This window comes from Oryctolagus cuniculus, chromosome 7, assembly GCF_051225735.1.
Source record: "Oryctolagus cuniculus isolate XC-2025 breed Fujian yellow rabbit chromosome 7, ASM5122573v1, whole genome shotgun sequence".
NCBI classification, from domain to species: domain Eukaryota; kingdom Metazoa; phylum Chordata; class Mammalia; order Lagomorpha; family Leporidae; genus Oryctolagus; species Oryctolagus cuniculus.
This window is the reverse complement of record NC_142873.1, coordinates 154,795,314-154,817,209: the sequence shown is the minus strand read 5'-3', so window position 1 is coordinate 154,817,209 and position 21,896 is coordinate 154,795,314. Positions and strand designations below refer to the sequence as shown.

Here is a 21,896-nt window from a genome sequence, read left to right as displayed (position 1 = left end):
CAAATGGTGCCTTAACCACTACACCGAATGCCCACTACCACTCACTTTTTAAAGATTTGTATTTATTTGAAGGGCAAAGAGACAGAAACAGAAAGATCCTACCCACTGGTTGACACCTCAAATGACACCACTGCTAGGGCTGAGCCAGGAACTCAATCCAAATCCCCGTCACAGGTGACAGGTGACCAATTACCTGAGCCCTCAGCTGCCTCCCAGGTCTCTATTAGCAGGCAGCGGGACTCCGGAGCCGAGGAGCTGGGAACTAAACCCCGCACTCAGATGTGAGGCTCGGGCTTCTGACCTGGCAGCTTCCCTGGAAGGCTAAACTCCTGCCCTGTTTAATTTTTTAATTCAATTTGCTCAGTTTTTTAAAAGATCTCATTTATTTATTTGAGAGGTAGAGTTATAGACAGTGAGAGGGAGAGACAGAGAGAAAGGTCTTCCATCCACTGGTTTACTCCCCAAATGGCCGCAACAGCCAGAGCTAGCTTGATCCAAAACCAGGAGCCAGGAGCTCCCTCCAGGTCTCCCATGTACGTACAGGAGCCCAAGTGCCTGGGCCATCTTCTACTGCTTTCCCAGGCCATTGCAGAGAGCTGGATCAGAAGAGGAGCAGCTGGGTAGAATTGGTGCCCATATGGGATGCCAGCACTGCAGGCAGAGGATCAACCTACTGTGCCAGTCCTCAATTAGCTTATTTTTAAGTGCCTAATTCAATAATTTTATTAAACTTGGGCAACTATCACCACAACCTAGTTTTAGAGCAGTTTTATCATCCCTAAAATTTCCCTCATTCCTGTAAACAAGTTTTTATAAAGGGTGCATTTTTGTGGTTAATTAGAATCACAACTAACAAGTCCCAGAAATTTCATTTTGCCTGGCTTCCACTTGCTGCTGGCAGGCAAGAAGGGGATTGCAAAAGTCTGTCAACAAGTGTTAGAAGAAAATGCCATAAGCTGATTAACAGCTTCTTGCTCGAAACAGTTTATTCATCCACTCTAGCTGTTTTTTTTTTTAAGATTTATTTATTTATTTGAAAGGCACAGAGTGAGAGAAGGAGAGAGAGAGAGAGAGAGAGAGAGAGAGAGGTCTTCCATCTGCTGGTTCACTCCCCAAATGGCCACAATAGCTGGGGCTGGGCCAGGTCAAAGTCAGGAGTCAGGAGCTTCTTCTAGGTCTCCCACATGGGTACAAGGGCACCAGGACTTGGGCCACTTTTCGCTGCCCTCCCTGGCACATTCACAGGGAGCTGGATTGGAAGTGGAGTAGTAGGGATTTGAACCAGCACCTATGTGGGATGCTGGTGCTGCAGGTGGTGGCTTAGCCTGCTATACCACAGTGCCAGCTCCTCACTCCAGCTTTTACTAAGTGTCAGCCAAGTGCCACACAATGGTTAAGTTTTCAGGCATATAAGGATGGGATAATAGCTGTCTTCCTCTGGAAGTAAGTTGAATGTGAGTTCAACAGCATACAATCTAGGTTAAAAGTTCAATAGTTAATAATTTGGGGCGTGTTGTTTCAGACTGGTATGATATTTGGACTTTAACTTCCAGAAAATAAGATAAAGAAACAGGGACTGCATTTACTTTCCCACCTAAAACAATCAAAATATGGACAGAAAAAGATGAAAGAAACAAAGGAAGGAAGGAAGGAAGGAAGGAAGGAAGGAAGGAAGGAAGGAAGGAAGGAAGGAAGGAAGGAAGGAAGGAAGGAAGGAAGGGGAAAGGAAAAAAGAAGGGAAGGGAAGGGAAGGGAAGGGAAAGGAAGGGAAAGGAAGGGAAAGGAAGGGAAAGGAAGGGAGAAAAAATGGTTTGGGGGCAGGCATTTGGCACAGTGTTTTAGATGCTGCTTGTGGGCCAGCATTGTGGCTAGCAGGTAAGGCCACTCCCTGTGATGCCAGCATCCCATAAGGGTGCTGGTTTGTGTCCTGACTACTCCACTTCAGATCTGGCTCCTGGCCAATATCATGAGAAAAGCAGAAAATGGCCCAAGTATTTGGGCCCCTGCCACCCTTGTGAGAGACCCAATAGAAGCTCCTGGCTTCTTGCTTCTGCCTGACCCAGCCCCAGCCATTGTAGCCATTTGGGGAGTAACCAACGGATGGAAGATATCTCTCTCTCTCTCTCTCTCTCTCTCTCTCTCTCTCTAACTCTGCCATTCAAATAAATAAATAAATAAATAAATATTTTTTTAAAAAAAATGGTGCTTGGACACCCACATCCCATATTGGAGAACACGATTTGAATCCCAGCTCCTCCACTTTTGATCCAGCTTCCTGGAAGGCAGCCGATGATGGTTCAAGTAGTTGGGTCCCTTCCAACACCCACCTGATAGACATGGGTGGAGTTCTGGGCTCCTGGCTTCAGCCTGACCCAGCCCTGGTTGTTGCAGGCATTTGGGGTGTGAACCAGCAGGTGGGAGATCTCTCTGTGTCTCTCTGCCTTTCCAATAAAATGCACCTGGAAAAAAAAAAAAAAGCACACTAAATATTAGGAGTCCTGTTACCACCCCAGCTTATGGCCTTGAGACTTTCCAAACTACAGTGGTAGGAAGGACAACGGAGGCAGAGCTCAGTGGAATCCCTGTGCAGAGACAGAGCTGAGAGTCCAGGGAGACCAAGGCAGCTACAATGCAGTGGCAAAGTACTAGAGAGAGTGGAGCAGTAGACAGCCAGAACTCAGGAGTTGGTAAAGGACCCCCTTCTAGTATTGAGCAGGCCACTGCTCAGCATACATGTGTGAGAAAACTACCCAGGGCCGGGGAAGAACATGAAAGAATGAGGGTGCAAAGCACCTGGTGTCTACACTGCACTGGACGCCGTGCTACTCCTCCCAGCCACACGGGGAAACTCCTCCTCTGTGGGCAATGGGAAGAGTACTTGTCTCACCTGGAGGAAATAATGAGCGCTAGGGCTGCATTGCTCTAGTCCTGCCTCACATGCCTAAGAGTGAGACCCCAAAGAATCACATAGTTTCCAAGTAACACTTCAAGAAGCCTTACAAGATACAATAACATCGGGCACTCCGCCAGAGGCGGTTAGCCGAGTCCCTGGCGGTTAGCGGAGTCCCTGGGTCATGCCTGGCTCTGGTTCTTGATGCAGTCTCTGAGCTGCAGCCAAGATGGCTCAAGTACCTGGACTCCTGCCACCTTGGGCGGAGACCTGAACTGCTTCCCTGGCTCCTGGCTTTGGCCTTGGCTCAGCCTTGGCCAGTGTAAGCATTTGGGGAGTGAACCAGCAAATGAGGGCTTGCTCTTTCCCTCTCTCCCTCAAATAAATAAACTTTAAAAAAAAAAAAAGATTTATTTATTGGGGCTAGAGCTGTGGCATAGTAGGCTGAGCCTCTGGCCTGCGGCGCCGGCATCCCATATGGGCACCGGTTTGAGTCCTGGCTGCTCCTCTTCTGATCCAGCTCTCTGCTATGGCCTTGGAAAGTAATGGAAGATGGCCCAAGTGCTTGACCCCTGCACCACGTGGGAGACCTGGAGGAAGCTCCTGGCCCCTGGCTTCAGATCGGCCCAGCTCTGGCATTACGGCCATTTGGGAAGTGAACCAGATAGAAGACCTTTCTCTTTGTCTCTCCCTCTCTCTATCTGTAACTCTGCCTCTCAAACGAACAAATAAAATCCTAAAAATAAGATTTATTTATTTGAAAGGTAGAGTGACAGACAGGGAGAAACAGAGTACCCGCAACAGCCAGGGCTGGGCAGGCCAAAGCCAGGAGCCCGGAACTTCTTCCAGGTCTCCTACATAGATGGCAGGGACCCCAGCACCTGGGCCATCATCTGGCACCTTCCCAGGCATTAGCAGAGAGCTGGAATCAGGAGTTCCATCCGTTGGTTCACTCCCCAAGGGCCACAGTGCTCAGGGCTGGGCCAGACGGAAAGAGGAGTCAGGAACTCCATCCACATCTCTCATGTGGTGCCATTGGCCCAAGCACTTGAGGCATCATCTCTTGCATCCCAGGACATACTAGCAGGGAGCCGGGTCAGAGGCAGAGCAGCTGGGACTCAGGACTCTGATATGGGATGTGCGCATCCCAAGCAGTGGCTTAACCCATTGTGCCACACTGTCAGCCCTGAACATTCATATCTTCCAGAATAAGAACATGATTTTCATAAGCTTTTACAAAATGGAACCCCATGGATTCTATACATCATTGTGCTGGATTTCTGCATATCTAATTTTCTTATATCATTTGAAATTTTCTCTCTCTTAAACAGAACAATCATTAGCTAGTCTTCAACTCTTAGTCTTGCTATTCAGATCCACAGGTGTGCCCTCATCTGATGCTTTCTTTCTTAATTTTTATTAATTTCAAATTCAGAGAGAGAAAGATCTCCTATCCAGTGGTTCACTCTCCAAATGACTGAAATGACCAATCCAAAGCCAGGAGCCTGGAACTCAGCCTGGATCTCCCCCATGTGTGTGGCAGGGACTGAAGTACTTGAGCCATCACCTGCTGCCTTCCAGGGTGTACAGCAGTAGGAAACTGGAGTTGGAGGCAGAATGTCTTGAACGTGGGCACTTTAATAGGGGGTGCAAGCATTAGAAGCAGCCTTTCTTTAAAAAAATATAAATATTATTTGACAGTGACAGAAAAAAAGGAGGGTATAGAAAGACATCATCCATCTGTTGGTTCATCCCACAAGTGGCCACACAGAGAGGCTGTGTAAGTTAGAGTTCACAGAGGTCAATAAATCGTTTTGGGAGCAGGTGCTGTGGTACAAAGGGTCAGGCCATTGCTTGTCGCACCAGCACCCCACACTGGAGCTCCACTTGAGTCTGAGCTGCTCTGCTTCTGTTCCAGCCCCCTGCTAATCACCTGGGAAGACAGTGGAGGATGGCCCAGGTGCTTAGGCCCCTGCCACCCATGTAGGATACCAAGATGGAGTTCCAGACTCCTGGCTTCAGCCTGGCTCAGCCATGACCACTGGGGCCATTTGTGGAGTAAACTAGTAGATGGAAAGTCTCTCTCTCTCTCCCTCCCTCTCTCTCTGTCAAATAAATAAACCTTTAAAAAACTGTTTTGGCATAAAATCAGTTATGAAAATGAAGCAATTGCTATTGCTATTTCAATAGGGCTATTGCTTTTTTTTTTTTAAGATTTATTTCTTTATTTGAAAAATCAGAGTCAGAGAGAGAGAGGGAGAGACAGAGAGATTTTTCCATCCACTGATTCACTTCCCAGATGGCCACAATGGCCAGGACCAGGCCAGGCCAAAGCTAGAAGCCAGGAGCTTCATCTGTATCTCCTCTGCAAATGGTAGGGGCCCAAGCACTGGGCCATCTCCTGCTGCTTTTCCCAGGGCATTAGCAGGAAGCTGGATTGGAATACCAATCGTTGTGCATATGGGATGCCTGCGTCCCAGGTGGAGGCTTTATCTTCCATGCCACAATGCTGGCCCCAGGGCTATTGCTTTTCGAAGCATGCATCAGGCCAGCAGGTCATCTGTACCTGGAAGCCCCTGCCAGATGCAATGAATCAGAACATGCTTTATAACAAGAGCCCCAAGTGGCTACTACACACACTCAAGCTTGAGAAACATAGACCTCCCTGGTCATGCTTATCCATGCATGAAAACATCATATTTCAGAGGTTGATGATTAAAAAGAAACAAGTGAATTTAATCCAAATATGTTAGGGAAAGAAGAAATACCAAACCCTCTAATAAATAACAAGCTGTATACCAGTCCAAGGTACACCACAACGATTCTGGATCGGAAGTGCTCAACAGCGAAAAACAGACTGCCACTGTTGTCAGATATCCCAAAACAGTCATATATATATATATATATATATATATATATAATTATATGTGTGATATATGTAAGATATATTATGTGTATTATATCTGTATAATTATATGATACATAAACTTTTTAAAAAGATTATTTATTTGAAAGTCAGAGTTACACAGAGAGAGAAGGAGAGGCAGAGAGAGAGAGGTCCTCCATTTGCTGGTTCACTCCCCAAGTGGCCACAACAGCTGGAGCTGAGCCAATACAAAGCCAGGAGCCAGGAGCTCCTTCTGGGTCTCCCATGTGGGTGCAGGGGCCCAAGCACTTGGGTCATCTTCTATTGCTTTCCCAGGCCATAGTAGAGAGCTGGATTGGAAATGGAGCAGCCGGGACTTGAACAGGCGCCCTATGGGATGCCGGCAATGCAGGCGGTGTCTTTACCCACTACACCACAGCGCCATCCCCCATAAACTTTTTAAAGTTAGATTTGAGGGGTCAAAGTTGTGGTGCAGCAGGTTAAGCCGTGAGGCCAGCATCCCCTATGAGGCTGGTTTAACTCCCAGCTACTCCAATTCAGATCCAGCTCCCGGGAAGGCAACGAAAGATGATTCCGGTGCCTGGGTCCCTGGCACCCATGTGGGAGTCCGGGATGGAGTTCCCGGCTCCTGGCTTTGACAAAGCCTAGCTCTGGCTGTTGCAGGCATTTGGGGAGTGAACCAGGGGGAATCTCTCCTCTCTCTCTCCTATCACTCTGAGTTCCAAATAAATAAATCTTTAAAAAAAAAAATTAACTCGAGTCTTTTCTGGATCCATGTGCAGCGGGTTACCCTTCAATCAGAGCTAACAAGACACCGCAGAACCCCAGTTGCGCTTTTCTCAGACCTAACCCACGCGGACGCAGCAGGAAGCCACGCCCGGGACTCCCACCAGGGACTAATTTCTGGGCTAGCCACAGTCTCAGCCACACCCCTGCCCGAAATGCAGTCTGATCCGGTTCTCTCCAGCTGAGGTGGCCGAGGCACGGAGCTGGGGAATGGACCGGCCCCGGTAGCGCGGTCCTGCGGCACCTGAGCCGTCAGGTCATCCTCTGAGCGTCCAGTATGCTCCCGACCGCGGAGGCCGCGACGCTAGGGTTCAGTCTGGCAGGGGCCTGCCACCCGGGGCTCCTGCCGGAGCCAAACTGGCAACCGCGACAAGCCCTGGCAGGCGCCGGTGACCACCGAGCCAGGTAACCTGCAAGGGTGAACCTCAGCGGACTGAGGCCGGCGTGCGGCGGGGAGAGGCGGCCCCGGGTCACCTAGCAACGAGGAGGCGAGCGCACGGCCGCCAGGCATTGGCTGGCGCGTGCCACGTGACCAGACGCCACTGTCCAGTGGGAGAGTTCGCTGAGAGCGCGTGATGCCGCGCAGGCGCAAACGTCTTGGCGGGGGTTGATGGTGCGGGGCGGCGGGGAGCGGCGGCGGCGCCGCCTCTGCCTGGTGGGAAAGCCTTGGCCTTAAGGGTAGTTCCTGCGCCGGCTGTGGTGAAGCAGTGAAAGCGGTAGTGAGACCAGCTAGGTTTGCAGGTGCATTTCCTCAGAATAACCATGTGACGTCAGGGGTAGCTTCGGCCACCCGTACCCGCGGGGACAGAAACCTCCGAGGACGGTCCACGCCTGCCCACGAGGCCGGCACTCGGTCCTCACAGAGAAGGGGCGCAGAGTCGGGATGCCGAGTCGGCGCCCCGCGGGGACTGGTCTGGGGCAAGAGCCGGGCGGAGCGGGGCGCCCTGGAAAAGGAGTGGATTCGGGTTCCTGTTTGGCAGAGTTCTAGTCCGCGGGTCCACGCCCTGGATGCCCGCGAGGAGCTCGGCGTGGGTGGCCGGAACCCGCTGCCCCTCGGCGGTCCGCAGCCGGCGTCGCTAGTGGGTTGTGCGGCATCTCCTGGGGCGGGGTGGGTGGCAGCCTTCCGTCAATCTACACGTCACTTCGCGTTATCCGGGTTCTGATGCTTGGGACGCCACGACCAGGATGCGTGGGGCCTGGGCCACAGGCGAAAAGCCCTTCCAGTGTGAGAGGGACTGGAGGACACGGCGGGGCCGGTGCAGCGCCTCTCGCCCGGCTGGGTTTAAGCTCGCATCCCACGTTAGAGCGCCCGGGGTTGAGCCCTGGCTCTGTCCCTGCCGGCACCCAGGAGACCAAGGTCGACTCGCAGGTCCTCCCCGGGCTCCCACTGCTGTGGGCTTTGGGCGAGTGAGCCCGAGGAGGGGAATCTGTGTGTGTGTGTGGCTCCGCCTTCCAAGCTAAAATGCAGGGTAATAAATACAGTGTAAAAGCTTGCCCAGGATGCCGTCCTGTCTAGTAAATTCCCCTCTAGCAAGCAGACGGGAGAAATGTGTTGGCTCTGCCTTCAGAACGTGTTCAGGATCTCAGCTGCCACGTGATCGTCCACCCGGTTACATTGTTGCAGTAGCCCAACTAGTCCACTCTCGCCTTCAGTCAAAGCGAGGTGGTTTTTGGTTTTTTTGAGAGGCAGGCTGAGTTCCAGCTGGTTCACTCCCTGAAACACCTCCAACAGCGGGACCGCTGCTGCAGCCGAGAGTTGGCGCTCAGTCCACATTTCTCGCGTGGGTGGCAGGCACCGACTACCTACCTGCTGAGTCACCATCTGTCTGGACCCAGGGCGCACACCGGGAGCACAGCTGAGACTGAAACCGGCACTCTTGGGTGGTCTGTGGGGGTCCGCCCGGAGTAGCATCTTAACTGCTAGGCCAAGCACCAACCCCAAAGTGATCTCTTGTTTTTGTTAGTATTCGGAAGGCAGAGTTAGTGAGAGAAGAGAGCAAATTCTCCCATCCACCTGTTTGCTCTCTGCCGGAGTCCAGCTGCAGCCAGTCCAGGGGTTCCCGGAGGTGTGGGAGGAATGAGAGACACTCACAGCAAGGCTGATGGCCTGGCTCTGATGAGACAGCACCAGACTTTATTTTTATACCCTAAATTACATCTACTGTTCATTTGACACATTCTTTACTGTTCTCATAAATTTCCATCCACTTTAACCCATTGACCTTGTACTGTGTGTAACTCTTCCCTAGTTCCGATTTCCATAGCTGTGTAACGATTTCTTTGATTTTAAATATTTACTTGATATTTAAGATACAATAGAACAGAGACTCAAAGTGATGCTACATTATATAATAATCGATTACAAAAAACATAATGGGGGCGGCACTGTGGTGCAGTGGCAAGTGCCGGCATCCCATATGGGTGCTGGTTCTAGTCCTGGCTTCTCCTTTTCCGATCCAGCTCTCTGCTATAGCCCAGGAAAGCAGTGGAGGATGGCCCAAGTCCTTGGGTCCCTGCACCCACATGGGAAATGGGAAGAAGTCCTGGCTTCAGATCGTGTAGCCCTGGCTGTTGCGGCCATCTGGGGAGTAAACCAGAGGAAGACCTCTCTGTCCCTACCTCTCTCTGTAACTCTTTCAAATAAATAAAAAATCTTTAAAAAAACAAAACAAAGTGGTTATTTTGCAAAGAATCAGAACATCTACTTCTAGTTTCATGACTATTGATTGGGGCCGGTGCTGTGGCACAGTGGGTTAAAGCCCTGGCCTGCAGTGCCAGCTCCCATAGCCTGTTCTAGTCCCAGCTGCTCCTTTTCCAATCCAGCTCTCTGCCGTAGCCTGGGAAAGCAGTGGAAGATGGTCCAAGTCCTTGGGCCCCTGCACCCACATGGGAGACCCGGAAGAGGCTCCTGGCTCCTGGCTTCCAGCTCCAGTTCCAGTTCCAGCTGTTGCGGCCATCTGGGGAGTGAGCTGGCAGATGGAAGACCTCTCTCTCTGTCTCTACCTTACTCTGTAACTCTGTCTTATAAATAAATAAAATAAATCTTAAAAAAAACGATTATGAAGATTGGAACATTTACCTTTTAGTTTAACTCTACTAGTAACCACAAACACCCTGTTTAAACAAACCCATTCATTACACATGTCCTTTCCATAACCCTTCACTATTATTTAGTTTTTTTTTAAAAAAAGATTTATTTATTTATTTGAAAGAGTTAGAGGAGAGGCAGAGAGAGAAAGAGAGAGAGGGAGAGAAGGAGGGAGAGAGAGGTCTTCCATCTGCTGGTTCATTTTCAAATTGGCTGCAACAGCCGGAGCTGTGCCAGTCCAAAGCTAGGAGTCAGGAGTTTCTCCTGGGTCTCCCACACGGGTGCAGGGGCCCAAGGACTTGGGCCATCCTCCACTGCTTTCCCAGGCCATAGCAGAGAGCTGGATCAGAAGTGGAGCAACCAGGTCTCGAACTGGCGTCCATATGGGATGCTGGCACTTTAGGCCAGGGTGTTAACCCACTGTGCCACCGTGCCAGCCCCCTATTATTTAGTTTTAGTAGCTCATTTAAGACTCACTGACTTCAGTAACTGCTTTATGTTCTTTCCACCAGGCCACATGTACTAAGGTATTTACCACTGTTCGTGTGTTTCTCAACCACTCAAATTATTAACCCTTATTTACAACTCCTAAATCCATGTCAAGACATGCTCTCAAGTGGATTATAGCAGGAGACTGAAGACCTTTCCCAAAGACCCTCTTATCCCTAACCTACATCAGGTCTAACTGCATACCATGCACCTGACAGTTTAGAATTCCCTCTAGGCTTTTATTACAGATAACTGAAGCTTCAGAGGGGTTGGATTACTCTAGGAGGATCTAGTCCATCCAACAGCTCAACCATCACTGAGGTCATTTTGAATAGAAGTTGTTTTTCACAGATTTCCAAGAATATAGCGATCATCAGTGAGATCACCAGGAAACTCTGGCTTTCTTGTATAGAATATAATTATCAATATAAAATAAAACCACCAAGAGGACCGCAGTGGAGACACACCTCCTGCTGTGACCTTGTCAGACAGTCAAAGCTGTCTTGGCCTCTTCAGCTGTCCAAATGGCTGCAATGGCCAGAGCTGGGCCAAGCAGGAGCCAGGAACCAGGAGCTTCATCCGAATCTCCCACATGGGTGCAGGGGCCCAAGCACTTGAGCCATCTTCTGCTGCATTCCCACACACATTAGCAGGGAACTGGATCCGAAGTAGAGCAGCCAGGACTTAAACCAGTGCCCAGAGGGGATGCCGGTGTTACAGGCGGTGGTTTAACACACTATGCCACAATGCTGGCCCCCAAAGTTATCTTTTTAACATGCAGGCCATGTCATGTCACTTCTTTGCTCAAAACCCTCTAGTGGCTTCCCATTTCGGTCAGTAAGAGACAGCATCATGGGCACTGGTTCTAGTCCCGGCTGCTCTTCTTCCAATCCAGCTCTCTGGTATGGCCTGGGAAAGCAGTGGAGGATGGTCCAAGTCCTTGGGCCCCTGCACCCGCGTGGGAGACCCAGAATAATCTCCTGGCTCCTGGCTTTGGATCGGTGCAGCTCCGGCCGTTGCGGTCATCTGGGAAGTGAACCAGCGGATGGAAGAACTTTGTCTCTCCCTCTCACTAACTGTAACTCTACCTCTCAAATAAATAAATATCTTTTTTAAAAAAAAAAAAAAAAAAGCCAGCATCCTTACAGTCCCCACACTGTCTGGCCTCACAGTTTGCTGTTTATCCTTCAACTAATTCACTCATCCCCAGGAACCCTTGCTCTTTGTGTTGTTTCTAGAACAGGGTACGAGGGCTTTCTCCTTTAGGTCTCTGTACCTGTTGGGACCTGTGCTGAGTATTCTCCCCAGATGTCCCCAGGATTTCCTTCATTTGCCTGCTGCAATGTCACCTTATATAAGACCCCCTGTGTAAAGTGACAATCACTCCATGCCAGAGTCTCCCAACCCACCCCCAACACTCCTTTCCCACCGCTTGCTTGTAACACTTAACCACAGCCTGACACGTTTTACATGTTCTTTGTCTGCCACTCCTTGCTGGAATGTAAACTCCGTGCCAGTAGGCACATGTTGGCTGCTGCACCACCACTACCTAAAACAATGTAGGCCATGCAATAGGCGTTCATAATTGTTGAAGTCATGTGTGCATGCCCAGTGTGGTTCTATTGCTTATGATGAGTGGACCAAAATTGGTTCAAGTGGCTCAAGGACTTGGAACATAGCCACAGTATTAATGACTTGGCATTGGCAGTGCCCACCTAGAACACTTGGTGTTTTAAAAGCTGGCTTTTTGTGGTTGGTGTCCCGGTGCAGTGCGTTAAATTGCAGTTTGCAGGCCGGCACCACAGCTCACTAGGCTAATCCTCCACCTGCGGCGCCAGCACACCAGGTTCTAGTCCCGGTTGTTCCACTTCCAGTCCAGCTCTCTGCTGTGCCCTGGGAAAGCAGTAGAAGATGGTCCAAGTCCTTGGGGCCCTGCACCTGCATGGGAGACCTGGAAGAAGCTCCTGGCACCTGGCTTCAGATCCATACAGCTCCGGCCATTGCAGCCAACTGGTGAGTGAACCAGCAGATGGAAGACCTCTCTCTCTGCCTCTCTTTTTCTCTGTGTGTAACTCTTTTAGATAAATAAATAAATCTTTTTTAAAAAATGGTATCTTTACACCCTTTTAAAATGCAGGTAACAGAACCTGCCTTGTGGTGCAATTGGTTAAGTCACCACCTGCTGTGCTGGTATCCCATATTGGAACACTGGTTTGGTTCTGGCCACTCCACTTTGAATCTAGCACCCTGTTAATGTGCCTAGGAAGGCAGCAAACTGCCACCCATGTGGGAGATCTAGATGGGGTTCCTGGCTTCAGCTTGGCTCAGCCCTGGCCATTGTGGCTATCTGGGGAGTGAAACAGCAGATGGAAGATCTCTCTATGTCCCTCTGTGTGTAGCTGCCTTTCAAGTAAATTTAAAAAAATTTTAAGGCTGGTAACCTCAGAGTGATCATTTTGTTTCAGCCATCATTAATACCTTAGTGTGTTGGGGACAGCGCTGTGGTGCAGTGGATTAAAGCCCTGGCCTGAAGTGCCAGCATCCCATATGGGCACCAGTTCAAGTCCTGGCTGCCCCTCTTCTGATCCAGCTCTCTGCTGTGGCCTGGGAAAGCAGTGGAGGATGGCCCAAGTCCTTGGGCTCCTGCACCCGCGTGGGAGACCCAGAAGAAGCTCCTGGTTCCTGACTTCGGATCGGCACAGCTCCAGCTGTTGTGGCCAACTGGGGAGTGAACCAGCGGATGGAAGACCTCTCTCTCTCTCTCTTTCTACCTCTCTAACTCTTTCAAATAAATAAAATAAATCTTAAAAAAAAAAAAAAAAAAAACCTTAGTATGATTTAGTTCAGGTCCTTCCTTGAGAGCAAGTTTAGAAAAGAAAGTGAAGAAAGTAGGAGCACCTGAGAGCTAACAGGAACACGTGGGGAGAAAGTGCAGGTGTGGAGAAAGGGGCATGAAGATAAGCTATAAGCTTGCCAAGGACAAACCTTGGCTTGTTTTGTAGCTGGCCCCGGGCTGACTCTGATAATCAAAGTACATATTGATCTCTAGCTCCAACCTTCGGAGTAGGCAAATTTATGGCACCTGAAATTAGAGTTGAGCAAAGTCTGTACTTATCTGAAATGTTTTTGATAATTCGGTGAGTACACTGGAAATGAAGAGGTGTTGACTCGGAGTCTGGTGGGACTGAAGGCTCTCAGATCTAAGGGAAGGGAGCGGTGTCACCCTACCAAGTGCACAGGATCCTGGCCTACAAAATAGGGATTCTGGGTTAAAGTAAAATGAGTGAAACAAAGCATGGCCTGCTATCAGCAGAAGGGCTAGACACAAAGTAGGTGAGGGGTTTCCTGAGCAACCTAATCAGGAACTAACTGATAAGGGGAACCTTGAAGAACAGTATATACTTGCTTTAAAAAATAGTTCACAACATATTTAGGGCATTTGGAGGGACTTAAGGTTTTTTGTATTTTTATTTAAAGATTTATGTTTTGAAAGGCAGAGTACTGAGAGGAAGATACAGAGAGGAATTCCCATCCACTGGTTCACTTAGCAGGTGGCTGCAACAGCTGGGGATGGGCCGGGCTGAAGTCAGGACCCTGGAACTCCACCTGGGTCTCCCACATGGATGAGAGGGACCCACGCACTCGGGCCATCTTTCACTGCTTAACATACTAGCTGGCACCCAAATGGAATTCCAGCATTTCAGGGATCTGCTTAATCTCCCGTGCCACAACACCAGATCAGGATTTATTTCTTACTGTGGGTGTCTTTGAAAATCAGTCCGGGACAGGCATTGTGGCACAGTGGGTTAAGACACCATTTTGGGTGCTCTCAGCCTACATCCAAATGCTGGTTTGAGTTACAGCTATTCCTTTTTTTTTTTTTAAGTTTTATCGGGGCCAGCGCTCTGGCACACAGGTTAAAGCCCCAGCCAGCAGCGCTGGCATGCCATATGAGTGCCAATTCTGCTAATGTGCCTGGGAAAGCAGCAGACGATGGCCCAAGTCCTTGGGCTCCTTCACTTAAGTGGGAGACCCAGAAGAAGCTCCTGGCTCTTGGATTCAGATTGGCCCAGCTCTGCTATTTGGGGAGTGAACCAGCAGATGGAAGATTCTCTCTCTCTCTCTCTCTCTCTCTCCTTCTCCCTCTCCCTCTCTCTCTCTCTCCCTCTCTCCCTCTCTCCATAACTCTGTCTTTCAAATAAATATTTTTAAGAAAACTGAGGAAACTCATTTAAAATATTAAAAATAAATAAAATTGTATTTATTTATTTATTTGAAAGGCAGAGTTATATATATAGAGAGAAGTCTTCTATCCACTGGTTCAGTCCCCAGATGGCTACGATGGCCAGAGCTGGGCCTATCTGAAGCCAGGAGCCAGGAGCCAAGTCCAGCCCTGGCTATTACAGCCATCTGGGGAATGAACCAGTGGATGGAAGACCTCTTTCTCTGTCTCTCCCTCTCTCTGTAATTCTACCTTTCAAATAAAATAAATTGAATCTTAAATAAATAAAATCTAGCTGAGTAGATGCCTTTACTAATCTGCTCTTTCTGGTAGAGAATAATTAGGCAAGAACCTCAAAGTAGATAGAAACTCGGCAGGCGGTGACTCTGGAGGGATGAATGTCAAGGTTTTGGAGCACAACAAAGTGATTCCACATGGAGGATGTGGTCAGAGCAGCTGTACTCTGCTTAAAGTTAGAAACATGTTTCACTGTTTGAAGAGTCTGCCACGCACTAGCTGCGAGAACTTGGGCAAGTTAATGAAAGTCACCGTGCCTCGGTTTCCTTATCCACCATGTGGGAATGATGGTGCCTGTCTCTGAGGGCACTTAGAGGGCTAAGACGAGGGCTTACGTGTATCTGTACAAAACAGTGGTCAAGACGCCGAGCTCCCGTCAGACAGCTTGGTTTGAATCCCGAAGCTGCCATCTGCTACTTGTGTTTCCTTGGGCAGGAGGTTGTCTTCTCTCTATTCCCCACAGAGATAATATAATACCTGGGAGGATTTTTGTAAGGATCTAATGACTTAGCACACACTAAGTGCTTAGAAGAATGCCCGGTATAAAGTAAGCACTCAGGAAATGTTGGCCTCACACACAGAGGCGATCAATACATTGGACTCATTCTCCTTAGTAGCAGGATTCCAGCTCCGAGCCCTTCCTCCCAGCCGCCACTCCACACCATCCTTTGACTTAACAACTGGAAACCTCTTGAGCCATCTGCAGTTGCAGATAATGCAGGTGCAAAGTCCACCATCTGAGCCAGATTCCAACAGACCATTAACTGAGCCGAGTCCAGCAGGGGTAAGGCCTGAGAGGGAAGAAGCTGACTTGTAAGAGCTGTAGGGACGGTGCTCAGGGCAGCTCTCTTAAGAGAGGCAGGAAGGCCGGCGCCACAGCTCACTAGGCTAATCCTCTGCCTGCGGCGCCGGCACCCCGGGTTCTAGTCCTGGTTGGGGTGCCGGATTCTGTCCCAGCTGCTCTTCTTCCAGTCCAGCTCTCTGCTGTGGCCCAGGAAGGCAGTGGAGGATGGCCCAGGTGCTTGGACCCTGCACCTGCATGGGAAACCAGGAGGAAGTACCTGGCTTCTGGCTTCGGATTGGCACAGCGCGCCGGCCACAGCAGCCATTTGGGGGGGTGAACCAACGGAAGGAAGACCTTTCTGACTCTCTCTCTCACTGTCTAACTCTGCCTGTCAAAAACAAACAAAAAAAGAGAGGCAGGAGAGGCTGGCACCCTGGCTCACTAGGTTAACCCTCCGCCTGCGGCGCCAGCATCCCATATGGGCACTGGTTCTAGTCCCGGCTGCTCCTCTTCCAGTCCAGCTCTCTGCTGTGGCCCGGGAAGGCAGTGGAGGATGGCCCAAGTCCTTAGGTGCCTGTACCCGCATGGGAGACCAGGAGGAAGCACCTGGCTCCTGGCTTCAGATCAGTGTAGCTCCGGCCGTAGCAGCCATTTGGGGGATGAATGAACGGAAGGAAGACCTTTCTCTCTTTCTCTCACTGTCTAACTCTATCAAATAAATAATTTTTTTAAAAAAAGAGAGAGAGGTAGGAGGGAAGGGTTCGGGGACTTTAGACCAGGAAGCCCCTGTCATGAAAGCTTGATGGATCTTGGTGGAAAGGAGTGGTAAAATAGCCCCACTTTTGCACTTTTCACCAAGAGGGCGCCAAAGGTGAAGCAGGAAGCTCCTGCTCGTCCCAAAGCTGAAGCCAAAGCCAAAGCAAAAGCAAAAAAAAAAAAAAAAACCTACGTCACCCACATCTGGCAGCTCAAGGCACTATGCCTTGGTGGCAGCCCAAATACCCTGGGGAAAGCACCCCCGGGAGAAACAAGCTAGAGCATCATGCTGTCATCAATTCCCCCAGCCACTGAGTCTGCCATGAAGAAGACAGATGACGACACCACACTCGTGTTCATCGTGGATGTCAAGGCCAACAAGCACCAGAGGAGCAGGCTGTGAAGAAAGTCTATGACACTGACACGGCCGAAGTCAACACCCTGATCAGGCCTGACGGAGAGAAGGCATGTGTTCAGCCAGTCCTGATTGTGATGCTTTGAATGTCGCCAACAAAACTGGGATCATCTAAACCGAGTCCAGCTGGCTAATTCTAAATATAAATGTTTTTTCATCATAAAAAAAAAAAAAATTGGCCCCTCCAGTGCCGTGGTCTAGCAGGTTAAAGCCCCAGCCTGCAGCACCGGCATCCCACATGGGCGCAGGTTTGAGTCCTGGCTGCTTCATTTCTGATCCAGCTCCCTGCTAATGTGCCTGGGAAAGCAGTAGAAGATGGCCCAGGTCCTTGGGCCCCTGCACCTACATGGGAGACCCAGAAGAAGCTCCTGGCTCCTGGCATTGGATTGGTTCAACTCTAGCCTTTGCAGCCATTTGGGGAGTGAATCAGCAGATGGAAGACCTCTCACTGTGTGTCTCACTGTGTGTTAGACCTCTCTAACTCTTCCAAATAAATAAAATAAATCTTTAAAAAAAAAAAAAGCCCCTATTGCAAGTATAAGGACCTTGGGCCTGAGTCTTGGTTTCACATAGATGGAGTACATCTCACTTACAGGGATGTGTTGATTGTATATTGTTTCTTGGGTTTCCTGTCTCTTAACTGTCATTCTCCGAGTCCAATCCATTATCAAATCCTGTTGACTTTTCAATTCTCTCTCTAGGGGGAGCATTTGGACTAGTGATTCCACGCTGGAGTGCCTGGGTTTGATGCCCAGTTCAGTTCCTGGCTCCAGCTTCCTGTTAATGTGGATCCTGGGAGGCAGTGGTAATGGCTCGAGTAGTTGGGTCCCTGCCACCCAAGCGGGAGATGTGGATTGAGTTCCTGGTACCCAGTCTCAGCCTGCACCGTTGCTGGCTGTTGCAGCCATTTGGAGAGTGAGCCAGTGAATGCTAGCTCTTCATATCTCTTTGCCTGCCTTTCAAATAAAAAACAAACTCTCTCTAATGCATCTGCTCCCCTCAACTGCCATCTCTCTAACCCATCTTTTTTCTCATCTACACCCCTGCAGTAGCCCCATAGACATTTTTCTGGTTCCCTTTTGTTCCAGTACAACTTATTGTCCACTCAGCAGCCAGTGTGAACTTGAAAACTTTAGTAGCCTTTTTTTTTTAAAATATAAATCACATATCATACACATCATCCATCGGAAATGTACAATTCAATGGTCTTTAGTATCTTCACAGGGGTGTACAACCATCATCACAGTCAATTTTAGAACATGTTATCACTCCCAAGAAAGGATAGAAACAGGACAGACTCAAGCCTCTCCCAACATGACAGGTGTCCATCCATCTTCCAACCTGTGTATCCATCTCCAGCTCCAAACCAATCAGGAGCAAGTGCTATCCAGGCCCTAACCGCAAAAGACCCGCTACTACCTTGTTGGGGAGTTTCCCAACCTGCAGGCAAGCCCAGAATGGCCCAAGGTGACTGATATATGACCTTCCTGGGGTATTGGCAGTGAGCAACACAGTCATCTTGAGTGTGTCATATGCAAAAAGAAGAAGGAGAAACAGCACCTGAGCAGACACAGGAGTGTCCTATGCCAAGAGGGACAAGCCAGAACTGCAGTCTAACGCAGACCGAAGTGGTGTGTGCCAAGCAGAGATTGCCACACCTCCCCAACTGCATAACACCACTTGTTCAGCTCCCATCCTGAACCAGTCGGGGCAGCTGCTCTCACTAGGCTGGCTCTCTCTCACTGGAGCAGAAGCCCCGCGAAAGCCTTGTTTGGGTTGTACCTTGACCTCTTGTCAATTTCTAGATGCAAGTGAGCCAAACAGCCTAGAGTTGGTAACAAAAAGAAACCTTGTACCCTTAGTCACTTCTCACATAGCTCCACTCTCTCATCTTCCAGGAGCCCTGGGCAACCCCCCTGTCTCTATGGATTTGCCTTTTCTGGGTATCTCTGTATTATTGGAATCACAATATGTGTCTTTGTGGCTGGTTTATTTTACATAACATAAAACACATTGTAGTATATAGTAATACCTCTTTTTATTTCCAAATAATATATGTGTATGCCACGCTTTCTTTATCCATTCATCAGATGATGGATTCTGGGGTCGGTTCCACTTTTCGCCTTTTATGAATAACCCTGCTGTGAACACTCAGGGACGCATTGTCGTCCAGATGAACGTTTTCATTCCTCTTGGGCATATTCTCAGGAATGGGATTTCTAGATCATATGGTAACTTTGTAGCTCTCTTTTTGAGGACTTGCCAAACTATTTTCCAAAGTAGCTGCACCATCTCCCATTACTACCAGCAGTGTATTAGGGTTCAAATCTCACATGCTCACCACCACTTATCTTGTTTTTATCTTGTTATTACAGCCATCTTGTGGGTGTAAAGTGGTATCTCATTATGATTTTAATTTGCATTTCCATTTTATTATGCTCACTGTTTCTTTGGGTCAAAAATTCAAAACCAGTACAGTGGCGACGGCTCCATGATGTCTGGAGCCTCAGCTGGAAAGAACGGAAGGCTGGAGGTGACTCACACTTGGGAGGAGAACCTTGGGCTGCACACTGGGGGGGGGGGGGGTTCCTGGCTATCAGCTTTGACCTCAACCTGGAACGCCTACCCTGGGTGTCTCCTCTCCATGCGGCCTCACCACAGGTGGCTATCAGCTTTGACCTCAGCCTGGAACGCCTACCCTGGGTGTCTCCTCTCCATGCGGCCTCACCACAGGTGGTAGCCTGGTTTCCTTCAGAGCATAGCTGCTGGGTTTCAGAAGCAAGTGTTACAAGAGGATCAGGCAGAGGTACATTTCCTTTTATGTGGAGAGACAGCCACAGCGGTCAGCCGGTGTCACTTCTGCAGGGTCTGCCATGACTCGAATGGACCAACAGATGCCCCACTTCTTCATGGGAGGAATCTCATGACCTTACTGTAGGAAGCGCAGACGGAAAAGAAAATCTGCCAGACTTGGAACCTGAGCACCACTAGAAAAACACATAACAGGAAAAAGCAGTTGACTCATGATTTCAACTTCAGCTGATGCCTCACCACCACCTGGCAATCCTACACCATTTCTCTGCCCAACTTGCAAAGGTTATTTCAAACCTTCTCCACTGTGGAAGGCACTACATATGTCTTTATTTTTTTTAAAAAAGATTTATTTATTTTACTTGAAAGAGTTACAGAGAGGCAGAGAGAGAAAGAGAGAGAGAGAGAGAATCTTCCATCCACTGGTTCACTCCCCAAATGTCCACAACTGCTGGAGCTGGGCCAATCAGAAGCCAGGAGCCAGGAGCCTGCTCCCAGTCTCCCACACTGGTGCAGGGGCCCAAGCACTTGGGCCATCTTCCACTGCTTTCCAAAACGTTAGCAGAGAGCTGGATTGGAAGAGGAGCAGCCAGGACTTGAACCGGTGCCCACATGGGATGCCGGCACTGCGGGCAGAGGCTTTTCCTGTTATGCCACAGCCCCGGCCGCCATATGTCTTACTAATACTCGTTCCCAACCCCTTTTCTCCTGACCATGTCCACTAAAGAGGCTTCAAAAGTTAATCACATTCCCAGCCTCTCTTGCATCCACAAACGTGTGACACTGCGCTGCCCAGGGCGATGTACACAGAAATCTGCTAAGGAACTTCGGGCAAGCTCCTCCTCGGGTGGGAAATTGACGGCGGGACTGGGGGCAGCCGGCCACAGGGCAACCCTCGGGAAAGGCCACAGAACTGCAGAGGCCGCCGTCCCGGAATCGCTGGGCTTCTGAGTCCGTGCAGCCGTCGACCTCCTCGCTCCTTCCTATTCTGCTAGGAATAAACCCTTCGCCGTGGCTCCCGGGGCGCAATCGGCCAGCGCGCGGTCCGTGTGAGAAAACGAATCCTTATTTATTTAAGCCACTGGCAGGCCTTCTGCCCCTCGTAGCTGCTAGGACCACTCCCCCACCCCCTACCCCCTGGGAGCGCTCAGCTCCCGATTCTCTTTCCTGCCGCAAACCTCAGCTCCTCCGTGGCCCTGACGGCCGAGCCTCTGCTTCCTCCCTCCTGCTCCGGGCGTCCCGGCCCCGGGCAAGGGGGAGTGGGAGCAGATGCGGAGATGCCGACCTCAGCCCAGGTGTCCTTACGCATCCTCATCCCCGCCCCCCCCCCCCCCCACTGGTCCAAGCTTTGCCCGACAAAGGCGCTGCACCAAGTGCAGGGGCTCCAGGCAGACAGAACCGCAAGGAGAGGGAATGGCGCCGCGGAGGAGGTGAACTCGTCTCTCGGAGATGCGCCTTGAGAAATACGTTTACACCTATCAGCGGAGGCATGTCTCCCGCACTGGCCCGACGGGTGATCACTCGCATCTCCACGCGTTTTTGCGTCGGCGCCGCCTAGCACACGCCTGTCGGATGCGCAAACGAGAGGGTGGAGCCTTGCACCGTCCACAGCTCCCGTGTGGCCCTCCCTCGCCTCGCCCCGCCCCGCCCGGCGCCCGTCTCCCGGCTGCCCGCCCACGCCCCTGCCCGGTCCGCGCGCTCCGACCCTCCCCCGCCTTCCCGCCGCCGCGTCCCGGCCCCGCCCCGCCCCGCGTCGCGACGGCAGAGCGAGCGAGGCGGGCTTTACGGCAGCCGCGTTGCGGCGGGGCGGGGCTCCGGGCGGCCGGCGCGCTTGGCGGCAGCGGTGGGAGGCAGGCCGGCAAGGCAGACGGACTCGCAGGCGGGTGGTGGCGGCCGTGCTCGCTAGTGAGGGCGGGAGGGAGTGAGTCACTGAGCGTGTGTGAGGGAGGGAAGGAGCGAGCGAGCGAGCGAGCGAGCAGCCCGCGCCGCCCTCCCGCCAGCGCCAGCCAGGCCCCGCCGCACCGCCTGCCCTCCGTCCCGCGCCCAGGCCGGGCCGAGCCGAGCTGGGTCGGGCCCGGGCCATGCTGCTCACCGTGTACTGTGTGCGGAGGGACCTCTCCGAGGTGACCTTTTCCCTCCAGGTCGACGCCGACTTTGAGCTGCACAACTTCCGCGCGCTGTGCGAGCTCGAGTCCGGCATCCCCGCAGCCGAGAGCCAGGTACGCCGTGCGGCGAGCGGGGCCTCCTGGAGGCTGGTCCTGCCTGCCCCGGGGCCTCACGCCCTCCCTCTGCTACGGGTGGCGCATCGGGGGGCTGGGGAGGGGGTGAGGGGCGCAGGGCTGGCAGAGCCCGTGGCGCCCCCGCGTCCGGGAGGGAGCTGGGAGCCGCCGCTGCCCCCGCAGCAGCCCGAGCGTGGGGTGGGCGCCCGGAGAGCGAGCGGGGACCCGGGCGCAGACGCACCCACTGCAGCG

At 51.1% G+C, this 21,896-nt stretch overlaps 1 protein-coding gene and 2 long non-coding RNA genes across 4 annotated transcripts in view; all 3 read left to right on the top strand.

Annotated features, from left to right (window-relative positions):
* The first annotated feature begins 6,593 nt into the window (after window positions 1-6,593).
* LOC127488244 (uncharacterized) lies at window positions 6,594-12,966 on the top strand. The gene is made up of 3 exons (XR_007915795.3): window positions 6,594-6,968; window positions 12,015-12,153; window positions 12,606-12,966. It is a non-coding gene; the product is annotated as an uncharacterized LOC127488244 (long non-coding RNA).
* Window positions 7,017-9,236, top strand: LOC149125828 (uncharacterized). Its single transcript, XR_016211276.1, has 2 exons — window positions 7,017-7,304; window positions 9,024-9,236. It is a non-coding gene; the product is annotated as an uncharacterized LOC149125828 (long non-coding RNA).
* An 8,292-nt stretch (window positions 12,967-21,258) lies between the features above and the next one.
* DDI2 (DDI proteasomal shuttling factor 2) overlaps window positions 21,259-21,896 on the top strand; it is a 49,538-nt gene continuing 48,900 nt past the window's right edge. For both annotated transcript variants that reach the window (XM_070079255.2, XM_089301472.1), the window contains exon 1: window positions 21,259-21,644. In XM_070079255.2, coding sequence (XP_069935356.1) covers window positions 21,507-21,644 — 138 coding nt within the window. In that variant the 5' untranslated portion in view covers window positions 21,259-21,506. The remainder of the gene's footprint in view (window positions 21,645-21,896) is intronic.